Below are 13,487 nucleotides of genomic sequence, written 5' to 3' on the forward strand. Positions count from 1 at the left end.
TACTGCACAGGGCAATTCTAAGTTGATGCATTTTTTCAAAGAATAACTTTCTAGGAATGAAGTTCTGTATATTTAACTTATATCACTGATTTGAGTAGAACTCCAACCAAAAGGAAGGAAGAAGAGGAAGAGAAACCTATTGATATCATGGAACTTCTCAAAAATGTTGATCCCAAAGAGTATGAGAAATATGCTCGCATGTATGGAATTACAGATTTCCGTGGCCTCCTGCAAGCCTTTGAGTTACTAAAGCAAACTCAGGAGGAAGAAAGCCACAGATTGGTAAGATACAGCATTGACTGCAGCATTGGCTATGTTAAGAGTAGCATGTTTCCTGTGAACAGACTTGGTGTTCACAGTGCGATGTTACCGTGTGTGCAAGAGTTGCTGGTTCCTCTTTGGATCTTCTCCTGATAGTTCTGAATGTCTTGCATGCTTAAGAAGAAGAAATGGCCTTTCTGGTCAATTATGTTCTGTCTTGATTGCAATTTTTACGATGGGTAGATATGCTAGTTACAATATAGTTACAGCAAATTTGATGCGGGGACACATGTCACTATCTAGGTCTGTTTTGGACAAACATGACAGCCTGATATTTAGTATCCTTTCATCTTTAATCATGTTGTGCCTTTTTATAGGAAGTGGAGCTCACAGAAAAGGCTCGAAGAGAAGAACAAGAGTTTGATGAACTGATATCATTTATTCAGCAACGACTCTCACAGACAGAGGTAATGCACTTTTTTTGCCAGATTTGCAAAATATTCAGACCCATAACACGGAGCTTGAAATGAGGCCTGATTCATTTCTGACTAATATTTTTCAGCCTATTACTCTAATCAGAGACATTGAAAATCAGACCGTTTTAACAGATGAAGATGCTGTCTTTGAATGTGAGATTAAAATTAACTATCCAGAAATTAAGCTTTCATGGTATAAGGGAACCCAGAAACTGGACTCCAATGACAAATATGAAATTAGAATTGAAGGTGATCGCCACATACTGCGAATCAGGAACTGCCAACTTGAAGATCAGGGAAATTTCAGAATAGTGTGCGGTCCACACATTGCCAGTGCTAGGCTAACTGTGATCGGTAAGTATTCTGTTGAAGTGCGTATTTGAATCAATTTGCACTTTAAATATTCCACTGTCTGATGTCTGATAAAATGTATGTTTTAACATGCTAACAGAACCTGCAGTTGAACGGCATCTTCATGATACTACTTTCAAGGAAGGAAATACATGCACCCTGTCTTGCCAGTTCTCTATTCCAAATGCCAAGTCTCAATGGTATAGAAATGGGAGGCCTGTTAAGATAGGAGGGAGATATTCAACACAAGTCTCCGACAAAGTACATAAACTCATCATCAAAGATGTTAGAACAGAAGACCAGGGACAGTATACCTGCAAGCTTGACAATCTAGAAACAACTGCAGATCTGGCCATTGAAGGTTTGTAAACAGATACAGAATCTCTTTGTTATAGTAGTGATAAACAGTTTCTGGATGCTCCATTAACAGAACAAATGAAAATAATAAAGATTACTTAAAGAGATATCCTCAAACCTGAAAATGGACTAAACAAGAAATTTTGCTGTTCTTTCTCTTTGAACAATATGTGACGTGTAAGTTAGTTTTTTTAACTATTACTAATGACTCCTTGCCCTCAAAAAGGCTGATTCATTGTTGGTTTTATTTTCTTTTTTTCTGATGCTCTTATTTTTTGACTCAAATTTCCTCTTTATCTTAATTATTCTTTATCTTTTCTTATTTGCCTTAATGGCTTCTCTTGTATAAATTTTCTACACAGCAATCTTGTAATAGTTGTATTCTTATGCCATCTAATCTTCATTCTTAAGTAGAAAACCTCACAGAAAGTGGAATCCCTTTTTTCTTACTTTACTTTTTCAAGGCTTATTGTTGTTATCTGTTATGATAATGTATCTGTTATTTTGAAAACGATGAGAAGGAATAACATAAGCCAAATGTCCTGGTGATTTATAATAATTGATATATTTTTATTTCAAAAACAGCTGAACCAATTCAGTTCACAAAAAGCATACAGAACATTGTAGTGAGTGAACACCAGTCTGCAACCTTTGAGTGCGAGGTGTCTTTTGATGATGCGGTTGTGACATGGTATAAAGGCCCCACAGAACTGAGAGAAAGTCCTAAATACAGCTTCAGAAGTGAAGGTCGTTGTCACTATATGACTATCCACAATGTTACTGCAGAAGATGAAGGTAAAATTAATGGAATCTTTGTGCTAATGCCATTCTTTTATATGATTTTTTTAAAATGATTAAAACATATAAATATCGAAATTCTCGTCTGATGCAGGTGTATATTCTGTAATTGCTCGTCTTGAACCAAGGGGAGAAGCAAGAAGCACTGCAGAACTCTATCTGGTAACCAAAGGTTGGTAGACTCACTAAACAAATTTGTGATCACAGTCATCTGCAAATTCATGAGTTTGAAATGTGATGCTGGAGAACTAAATGGCTCTAAAAGAAATCTAATATTCTTTTACAGAAATCAAACTGGAGCTGAAGCCACCAGGTAAAGAAAATGCAGGAAGAACAAACAAAAAAGCACAAAATTGGTTTCCAAATAGTCTGGTGCTGATTTATTGTATTGTTCTACTTCAGTTTTTGTTTTCAAATCCTTTTTTTATGGTTTAAAGTAAGCCAAACCTATATCCTGGAAAAAAATGTTCCTCACCCGTAACGGTGAGGAACTATTTATTCTCATAAGTGGTGGCAATGAATACCATGAGAACTCCAAAATCTATAATTATTCTATCTGGGGTCCTTTTTGTACACTATGGATACCTCATTATCTAAAACACAAAAGCTTATTTTTATTTCAATGCCTGAGGAACAGGAAGAGATACCAATGAATAGATTCAACACCCTTTGCACAAATGAAAAAAAAAATTAACCAAGGAGGTAAAAGGGATAACAGTTATCTCCTTACGATATATCATGATGTTCCCTTTTGAATGCTCTTTGTCAAGAGCACACTCCAAAATGCTGTAAGAATTATTTAGATACAAAATGAGACAGTGTAGGGTCTGGCCAGATTGAAAGGTTAATACAAGTAATTCTGTATAGCTTGGGTGGTTTATGCCAGAAGAACAGGCTACAATACCTGACTATGTTAGAACAAGAAACAATTAAAGCACCATGAAGTAGTCTTGGGGATGGGAAATTCAAATCTGTGTTTTTTATTGTCAATTAAACATTTTGACTTTCCAGATGTTCCTGATGACAAGGTTGCAGTTCCACCTCAAAAACCAGCTGAAGGTAAGGAAATGAACCATACTTGTTGCATAATGGTGCTTTATATTAGAAGTGAAGCAGAAGGGCAGCAGGTACCTCAGAGAAAAGTCTTAGATTACTCAGTGATAAGATCTAGCAAGTCATCTCTGTAAAAACACAAAATGAACAAGGCTTAACTTGTATAGGCTTGTTTTGCAGTTTAGAAGGTGAAAACTAGACACAGATAGGAACGAAGCTTTTTTCTTAGAAAGACTGTGTCCATTCCATCTTGTTTTCTTATCAGTTTCCTGTTCTCCCATCTGCCTTTTAATTCCATTTTCCTCTTCTGATCATTGTTCATTTTCACCTTTTCTTCTTTTCACTACACAAATATCTTTCAAATAACCTCTCTGAATTTCTACCTTTTGCGTAAGAGAAGGGAAAATAAAAGACAAAGAATCTTAGATGGCCATAGTATGCCTTGCATGTATATTGTCAATGGCATCTTTTTCCTAGGCTCTGAACTACAAACTATAAATATTATATGTCTTTCTGTTAGATTCTATAGTTAGTAGTATGAACCTTTGCAGTTCGATTTTCTTGGTTTCGTTTCCCTGAGGATTTGGAAAATGCTTGTGGTTGCAGCAGAAGGGGAAAGCTGTTCATAATAGGAAGAGTTACTATCAACAAAGATAGCACAGTGGTGACAGTACAGAAAACGAAGCTGAGTAGCGTCAAGGTTCAAGTAAAGGTAGATTGGGGATTCCAAATCAAAGAATGTTGCTCTAGTTATGGCAGACCTTTAGTCTGTTTGCTTTCATTCTGCAGTTGTAGTAAAATCACGTCTTATGTCTGCTTTCAAAATGCACTAGGATTTTTCTTCATTTGCAAAAAAACACCATGCTGACTTATCTGATTCAATATTTTTTGTTTTCCTCATAAGCTGCCCCTATTCCTATTCTTCTGCCTATTGTTCCACCACCAGCGGAGAAAAAAACAGGTAAGAAAAATTAAAGTTTAAAACAGGAAATGTTTGGACAGTGTATATATGTTCAGTTATGATTGTTCTCTTTTAAATTTTAAATTAAAAAATATAAATTCTTTCCAAGCAGAAAAGAAGGTTCTAGTGAAGAAAGTCTCCAAAAAGGTGGTTAAAAAAGGTCCTGAAGAGATTCTGCCACCTAAAGGTAAGCATGTTTTTTATTTTTTTTTATTTTAAACTCCTTAAAAAATTGTAAAATTACCTTATGGAAAAGATATCTGTTTGATTTCTGCCTTTATGTTAAAAGCTTGCTCATTTAAAATCCAAGCATGAACTGATTAGGACCTGTGAAGAATAGTCAGCTCTTGAAACTTTTTGTGGGAGTGAAAGCACTTCATTAACGGTGGACACCCAAAACACCTTGCAGATTCCAGGCTATGATATGAACAACCTTTGTTGTTGTTGTTTTATTTAAGTTCCTGAAGTGCCAAAGAAGCCCAAAGAGATCACAATAACATCTATGGCAAGGAGAGAAGGGATTCTTGAAGAAAAAGAGGACGTATATGAAGAACCTAAACAGCCTTATGAAGAATGGGAAGAAGACTACGGAGAAGATCATGATTATTATTTCAAGGAAGAAGGTTATGATGAAGGAGAAGCGGAATGGGAAGAGGCTTATGAAAAAAGAGAAGTAACTTATGAAGAAAAACAAGTCATTCATGAAGAAGGTATATAAAAATTTAATGATTTTATCATTTCAATTCTTCTCTTTCTTCATATTTATTAGAAAGGCCCACTAATTTAAAGTCAGATAGCACTTTTGGAGTTGTTTTTGGTACAATAACTTGAACCTTAATATGCTGCCAAGTTGTCACTGATATTTGATTAGACAAGGACCCTAGTATGGTGAGACAGAGATGCAGATGAAAAGTGACACATTATAATATGGCTGCCAATGGATTTTGCAATTTGGGATATCTTTAAAGCCTAATATGAATTAGTAGTTTATAAGATTATGTGTCATTTTTACTTGTTTTGGATATTTTTCCTAGCATTTTCAAGTATCCTAGATAAACTCAATACAGGTGAAATGCTTCAGACATGAATTTCTGGATGTTAATAGCTGTACTTTGCAATTCTTTTCATGCCTTTTATTGGCTTAGGTAGTAGTACTGTATATGTCTAGAAACAGAATTTGGTTCTGAAAGGAGGCAATCAGTCATGGAATGAGCAGAACATTTTACTGCAGCTTTTGGAGCTTCAAAACTCTGTGTGTGCATTTCAACTTAGCAAGATGGAATAATCTTATAACAGCACCTAACTTTTATGTGTATTGAGCCTCCAGGTAGTGCATTTCTCATCATTAAGTGATATTATTTTTATTAAAGTGGTTGACGTTCCTAAGAAGCCTGTGCCCGAGCGAAAACTGCCAGCATTTACAGCTGAAAAGAAAGAAAAGAAAGAAGTGACAGTTCAAAAAGGTATGACTTTACTGCAAAACTAACAGGAATGTTCAGATTAAGATCTCATATACATCACCCTCAATCCGAACTGTGGTGGTTCCTCACATTTCCTTAAACAGGAGAGAATTCTCTTCCTGTAGGATGAAGACATGCACAAGGGTCATGGCAACCCTTCCTCTTCTCCCACCTGAGATTCTCCAGCAGAGAGAGAATAATGAAAAGGGTGGTTGAGGCAAATCAAGAACTGCTGGGAAAATCAAATTAAGCTTCAGTTATCTTTCCTTCCCACTAGTCCCAGTCTTAGGCCTGGGCGGTGCTTTTGAGCCAGTGGAAGCAGCACTTCTGGGAAGTGTTGTCTATATAGATCCCTGCATATCTCTTTGTGGAGGGTGGGCCTGATCACCTGTTTCACAGGTGCCTTTACTACCACCAGTGAACAATGCACTGAGCAGTGCACTGAATGTGCAAAGGTTAAAGCATCTTAAACATGGAAAGGGCCAGCTCTAGTTGCTTTGTATTTGGAGCATAATTTGCAAGATTACTTAAATGATATATCTGAATCACTTACAGTTGTCAAGAAACCTGTTGATGAAAAAGTGGAAATAACCACTCAGAGGGTTGCAGAAGAAAAAGTCAAACAGGCTGAGGGTAACTACTGTTTAATTACCCTAATATTTTCTTTACATGAATAGCTGTTGTTACTTAACTGATTTGCAGAAGCTTTGTCTTCATTTAACATGGGTCTGATGAATTTTTCAGTCTTGAAAGCCTCTGCTAAGTTGTGTAAAAGGAAGATGAAAAGCCATTTAGGGGAAAACAGTAAATGTAGATGCTAACAACAAATGCTTTAAAACAGGAAATGAATGTAAAACTGCATTGGATGAAATGATGCTTCACTCTTACCTTTAGATGTGAAATCCACATCTTCCTCATATTTCCACCTTGGCTTACCTACCAGGATGTCTTGGTTAATTGTTTACTCATGAAATAAAGACGCATCCCTACTCTCTTGGTAACCAGCTCTTCTTGTACAGCGTTTACCATTCTGCAGCAGGAGTCTGTTGTCTGGAATTCAGAATAAGCCATGATATGGCCTTCTGCATCCTAAATGTCCTTTGTAATGCATCCCTTCAAAAGTTAGCAATCAGAAGAAACAACCACAACTCTTTCTGTAGTTTTGCATTGCTCCAGGGAGCCTGGCATAGCTGCTCAGATAGACTACGTTTGTTTTGTTATGTTTTCAACATTATTGTTAAATGGCTGTAGTTTTATTGTGATCTCTTTGCTGAATATATGACTGATTAACCAAATTTTACTGCCAACAGTTACCAAGAAAGTTCCACCACCTAAACCTACACAAATGATCGTTGAGGAAAAAGTTATGAAAAAAGAAGGTACAGATCAGCATCTTTCAATTGCAGATTGCATTTTTTCCAGCACCCTATGTGTTCTTCTGCCCCTTGTGGATATGTGGGCCTGTGTGTGTATACCTAGGCCTGTTCTAGTCATGCAGTGACTACTCTCATTGTTTAAATAGTTCCTGTACCTTGCTTTTATAGTAGTGTTCTGTTTTGCTGCAGTCTATCACAGAGTCTGTTTTTAACATGTTTGTGGCTAGCCTTTTGATTCTTGTTTCAATAACCCACAGGGTTTCGCAGTGTGCTTTAGCTTTTTCTTCAGTTATTCTGCCTGATGGCTTATGCTTATATAGTAATGGTCCAGTGCCCCAAAATTTCTTTGAAGAAGTGCCTTTGGAAGTCTTCTGATATACAATTTCCAAAAATCTGTGTGTGCATTTATTGTAAATAACAGTTAACACTGCCTATATCTTTAGTCTCTAACAGATATTAAATGCTTGTTTTGTGTTCAGTATTTTAGAACATGAATACTGACTGTCTAAATATGTCTAAGACTTAAATGTACAATACAAATACTGATTTGATAAAAACTCACATATTGTCTATCACCAATATGGATCTAGAAAATAAAATACTAAAACAAAATCCTATCTTTAAAGTACCGACAGTAGAAACATGGACTGTTTCAGAAGAAAAGATGTCGGTTTCTGTCCACAGAGAAGAAGAGTACTCATACGTCACAGGTATGTACTAAACCAGAAATTTATAAATTCAAACCAAAGCAATCTTTCAATCTTACTAGACTTTCTTTGAATCTATCTTTATATGTGGCAAATTACATATTTAGACACATCATACGTTTATGTTTCAGTATGCATTGCTTCTTTTTGTTCATTGTGTCATGTAGCCTCAGTTTTCTTTATATTAATAGATGCAACCATTTCAACTACTATCTCTTAACATTATTTAAATGCTTTTCTTTGAAGAGCCAACAGAGCATGAGAAAAGAGTTGAAGAAAGATTCTTTGAAGCTGTTTACCCAACTGAAGGTAGATTGATTAAGAATGAGAGGCTAATGAATACCTACAATTTTAAAAATAATTTGAATCTATAGTTTATCAAAACCAATTGTGAGATTTGCATATGCTGTTGATTTTCGGGAAGAAAATTTTTTACATGTTGACTTATGTGTTTGAGTGTGCTTTTGGTGAGCTGGACACACACAATGTCTTCTTAAAAGAATTTCAGATTTAGTACGGACATTGGCATTTGCTATCTCCGAATTGAATATCTTTAAAATTCCTATTGTAGAGTATAAGGAAGTCGAAGAGGAGGAAGAAGAAGAGGTTGTTTCCACAGAACTGGAGATCCCTCATGTTGAAGGTGAATAAAATCTTTGCTCCATCATGTACTCCATTTTTCTGAACTTTATGTCTCTGTCCCACTGTCTACCAAAGGACAGCATATCAGAACTGCTCAGATCCTTCTATATCACTGTGGTTCTACTCATAAATTCAAACCATAATACACTTCAAAGCAACCTCATATTCATAACTATTTTAAATATTTCTTTGAATAGTTTTTTTTGAAATGAGCATATAGTTTCTGTTTGATAAAACAGAATATTTTTTAATATTTAATGTTCACTTACCTGGTATGTTGAAAGCAGCCTACTATGATTTTCTAAGTAATTTTACCAGTCTCCTAAATGTTCACCACCTGTGTCTTTAAAGTGCCTGAGATACCAGAAAGACGTGTCCCAGAAGAAAGAAAACCTATCCCTGTCCCTAAAAAAGAAGCTCCACCAGCTAAAGGTATTTCTACTGCCCTAATAAAACAAAATCTTATTGTCTTTCATTGTATTGTTTTCTGTGTCGTCTTGAATTTACTACCTATGCATCTTTGGTTTTGTATTATCTGCATATGTTGTAATCTGCTTTGACTTTTTCATTTATGCTGTAACTTAACTTACAGTTGTTAGATTTGCCTCAATCTTGGCCCTTCTCTTTCCTAACATTCCTATGTTTTGTTCTTTGTGCTTATATTGTGTGGCTTTTGCAGATGAGCATAGGGTGTTTTTACTCCAGTACAGTGCCGTGAAAGGTGATAGTGCAATAATGTGTAACACTGGAATTTTATATTGTGTCTTAGCGTCTTTCACAAATAGTCCACAGTATGTCCAAAAGACTGTATAATATATTGTGTTGTAGTGCTCACCTCTTTGTCTAGACACAATGTTCTATAAAGCAGTTTTGGAATACTGTAATCTGGATTACAGTATTCCAAAAACTAAAGCTCTCTTATTTCGACAATGTTTTTCAAAGTGCCTGAAGTTCCTAAGAAACCTGTTCCAGAAAAGAAAGTTGCTATTGCTAAAAAAGAAGTGGCTCCCCCAACAAAAGGTACAGCATCTTCTGAATGTGAGCTTTAACTAGTATGGTACTGTTGTATTCTGTTTTTTTTAATTAATATTCACTTCTAAATATAAGCATATGATAACTGTAGTCTTTGTATGTTGTACTATATGTCTGTTTTCATCTAAGACAAACTCAAAAGTATTAGAAAGATTACTTAAACTTAAATTTTAATATCTTTAAAGTGCCTGAAGTGCCTAAAAAACCTGTGCCTGAAGAAAAAGTACACATTCCTGCTCCCAAAGAAGAACCTCCACCTACAAAAGGTATACCTAGCGATGGAATGTGTGTGCACCTCTTGAATATCATTTTAATTATTTTTATTAGCTCGTATATGAACATATTTGTGACAAAAATTGATTTGTCATGTATAATTGTCTCTGCATATATAACACTTTTTAAGGCTAAGTAACATGCTTGAACAGCTCTTTCTTCAGTTAAAGAATTCAGTTGTAAAGCACCTTATAGGCATCCAGGGGCTGATTTTATGGTTTTTTTTCCAAATACATGTTCTTCTTGTCACTCACCTTTCAGTGTTAAGTGTATGATTTATATGTTACATGGTGTATCTTGATATTCTTCTGAGTGGATGAAGAGAATTCTATAATACTCTAAATCTTCCCAGTACAAAAATTCAGTTAGCTTACATTTTATCTCTTTTAAGTGCCAGAGGTGCCTAAGAGAGCTCCCCCAGAGAAAAAAATTGCTGTTCCAAAAAGAGAGGAAGTTCCACCAGCTAAAGGTACATCTAAACAAAATAACGTTCTTTTCTTCGTGTCCTAAGCATCTTGTTTGTGTGGTTTGCTTTTCTGATGGTGAAGTGAATCTGATTTTGATTTATCATTTATAATCCAGCAGCATTAGCTATGTACCCTTTGTGTCAGTTTCATTGATAACTATGCTTTAGATGCAGTCTTAAAATACCTGGAATTTTCATTATTTAATATTGCCATAATTAATATCTCTGAAGTGCCAGAAGTACCTAAGAAAGCAGTTCCAGAAGAAAAAATACCACATGTGCCTAAAGTAGAAGAGGCTCCACCTGCAAAAGGTACAATAACTTTTATTGTAATCTTCAGAACATTATCGTTACTTCAGTTTGCTCAGCTGTTTTGTTTTGTAAATAGAGTACTTGTCTGTGTGTGATCTTCTTTTGAATAACACATTTCTGCTACATGATGCTTTTGCCAGTTTTCCACTTTATAGAACCTAAAACTAAGTAATTTTTTTAAAGTGCCTGCAGTTCCTAAGAAACTTGTCCCTAAAGAAAAAGTACCTCCTGCTGTTCCTAAAAAAGTTGAGGCTCCTCCAGCTAAAGGTATGCTTTCCAGTAGAAAGAAAGAATATGCTGTTTCTCAGCTTCTATTTGTATGTTCTGCGTTGTGATCAGATGACAGTTTTTTGTGTTCCTACTGTGAATTGTGCTGTAGGTGACCCTGCTTGAGCAGGGAGGTTGGAATAGATGATCTCTGAAGGTCCCTTTCAACCTTAAACATTCTGTGATTCTGTGAATTCAGCTGTACTGTCCTGATTTAGCAATAGTAAATCATTAGATTATTTGCTGTGCACTGCACAATACTTAAAAAAATACTATTCCTAAATGTTAAATCTCTGTTGTGTATTATGTGTTCAGTGCCCGTAAGCAATTCTTTGAAAACTTAGACTTAGCAATCTGCAATATTGCTTTCACACTGTAATTAGAAATTCATCCATTTTCCATTACTATCTTTCAAAGTGCCTGAAGTGCAAAAGAAAGCTACTTTTGAAGAGAGAGTACTCATTACAGAGGAACGAACATTTATTGCTATTCCAGAGGAAATCCCATCCCCTGAAGGTACACTGTAAACACAGATACCAGAGAGAAACTTGCTCTTGTGCTTTATCTAGAAGTCTATTGTTTTAAGACCAATAGCAAAATACACAAATATTTTGTGGTGGTTATTGTGTGCGAGTTGTGTGCTGGAACATTTCACAGACTTGCAGGCAATTGAAGCCTCCTTAGGGACATCGAGCATTTCCGTCCTGAACGCTGGATCCCACACCCCATAGACATGAATGGAAATTTTCCCACTGAATACAATGATCTTTGAATCAGGCTCTCATGAAATCATATTAAGAATGGATGTATAGATTTGAGATTTAAGTCCTCTGATTAGGACTATAACCATCCATTTGTTATACTGCCTACCAAGCTCTCTGTAGCCTTGCAGATAGCAGTAGTATTCTCTCTGCGCTGTTATCTTCTGATCAGCTTTTTTAATTCAGATTCTTACATTCAGGGGAGGATGAGGTCAGTTGTTTTAAGCAGTAAAATTTCACTGAGAATTGCTTCAGGATAGCTGAAATCAGCATTTGGACCATTTTTTAATATCCCATTGAAGACTAGCTAGTCAAGACAATTTACATATCTTTATTACAAAAATACAGCTGAATTTTTAAAAGCAGATGCATCAGTTATTCTTCTAAAATATGAATATGCAAATATATGTCCATATGGATACATACATTGTTAATTTCTATTTGTTTCATGCAAATTAACCTATTATCCCAGAACAGGGTGATACAGTCCTATTTGGAGACATGCACATGCTAGCCTTCCCCTTCACTATTTGACCCTCATTCTGTTCCTCTCCTTCTAGTTTCATACAGTTAGATTAAGGAGCAACCTCTAACTCTTTGGCTGTTGTTTCCCTACTTCAGCTGTGGTCCTGGGGAAGTCTGGTGAGCTGAGGCATTCTGATAGACTGATAGTTAACAATGAGAGAAATTTGAGAGATACAGCAGGGTAGGATGCATGGGGCATGGATAAAACATGCCATTTAGAGTAGATCATACATATGTGTGTGCATGGCACTTTCTGTATTGTATGCATATCTATCGTTGCCATATTGAACTCAGAAGAATTGTTCTACATCTCCATCCATCCATGAATCCACCATGAATCCACCAAAAATACTAAAAGTAAACATTTTCTTTAAAGAACCAACAGTGGAAGAATGGTCTGAAGAGGAAATGGAAGAAGTGTCTATTTCAGTTCATAGAGAAGAGATTTCTGAAGGTATGACCACAATTCAGGAATACCAGGCAAAAGCAAAAGCTAATTTTCGTTTTGTACCAAAAGGAGTGGAAATGAATTTTTTAGATTTTACTGGTTGTTTAAATGTCTGAAATGTCATGTCTTACAGACTTTGCTGCTAAGCATGTCTACAGTTTCTGAGACCTGCTGTTAAAAAGTATAGTTAATCTCTTTTTGACAAAGTGACATTTCTTGGATGTTGAGAATTATCAGCCCTTCACTTTTTTACAAAAATTCTCTCTTGGAAGTTATCCACCTGTTTCTCTGTATAGGGTGAAGGTCCTTCGGCATATCATGATACATTCTGGTTTCTCAGACCATTTCATGGTAAAACAACTAAGCTGTTTCCACCTGTAACTTTACTGGTGGTAACATAATGTGGTGGGCAACAGTAAAATACAAACTGACTGAATTTCCTTTACAAGTGACACCATAGAAAGTGTTCACAAAGGGCAGCTTTAGCAGTATTTGGGAGAGAGGCTTTCGCAAAGTGGGCAAATTCCAACAGTAGTGAAGTGCTGAACCTAGAAATGGAAAGTGCTGATTTGCTACTTCAAATGTTTAGCATTTTCAAATTCTATAGAAATACAAGATGAGGGCTCAATTTCAGTTCCGTTTAAGTTACTTGGAGTAGTTCCATTGGTTTCAGAGAGAGCAGGATGTTTGAATACAGTTTTTGCAACTTAGCAGTACCAGAGGTGTTTGTTAGTAACACATGCGGCTCATTCTTGCCTTTTCAATTACTTTATTACTTGTCAGGGTAGTAAATTCAATAATAGATGTCAAATATTGGAATTTAAGTATTTTTAATTTTAATATTTTTAAGTGACTGAAGAAGAGGCTTACTACTTAGAGGAGAGGGTAACTGTTCCTAAAAGAGAAGAAGCCCCACCTGCTAAAGGTATAGGTTTTTTCATTGTAAAATTTTGATTACTTC

General features: G+C 35.8%; 1 protein-coding gene across 1 annotated transcript in view; it reads left to right on the forward strand.

Annotated features, from left to right (window-relative positions):
- TTN (titin) overlaps nucleotides 1-13,487 on the forward strand; it is a 243,634-nt gene that overhangs the window by 85,288 nt on the left and 144,859 nt on the right. The window contains 25 exon segments of the mRNA XM_068949560.1: nucleotides 99-282; nucleotides 639-728; nucleotides 824-1,091; nucleotides 1,189-1,449; nucleotides 2,031-2,240; nucleotides 2,338-2,415; nucleotides 2,530-2,556; nucleotides 3,255-3,302; nucleotides 4,201-4,257; nucleotides 4,367-4,444; nucleotides 4,716-4,967; nucleotides 5,628-5,720; nucleotides 6,273-6,350; nucleotides 7,028-7,096; nucleotides 7,720-7,803; nucleotides 8,047-8,109; nucleotides 8,372-8,443; nucleotides 8,794-8,874; nucleotides 9,385-9,462; nucleotides 10,139-10,216; nucleotides 10,445-10,525; nucleotides 10,709-10,792; nucleotides 11,210-11,308; nucleotides 12,455-12,532; nucleotides 13,377-13,451. Coding sequence (XP_068805661.1) covers nucleotides 99-282; nucleotides 639-728; nucleotides 824-1,091; nucleotides 1,189-1,449; nucleotides 2,031-2,240; nucleotides 2,338-2,415; nucleotides 2,530-2,556; nucleotides 3,255-3,302; nucleotides 4,201-4,257; nucleotides 4,367-4,444; nucleotides 4,716-4,967; nucleotides 5,628-5,720; nucleotides 6,273-6,350; nucleotides 7,028-7,096; nucleotides 7,720-7,803; nucleotides 8,047-8,109; nucleotides 8,372-8,443; nucleotides 8,794-8,874; nucleotides 9,385-9,462; nucleotides 10,139-10,216; nucleotides 10,445-10,525; nucleotides 10,709-10,792; nucleotides 11,210-11,308; nucleotides 12,455-12,532; nucleotides 13,377-13,451 — 2,666 coding nt within the window.

This window comes from Struthio camelus, chromosome 6, assembly GCF_040807025.1.
Source record: "Struthio camelus isolate bStrCam1 chromosome 6, bStrCam1.hap1, whole genome shotgun sequence".
In the NCBI taxonomy this organism is placed as follows: Eukaryota; Metazoa; Chordata; class Aves; order Struthioniformes; family Struthionidae; genus Struthio; species Struthio camelus.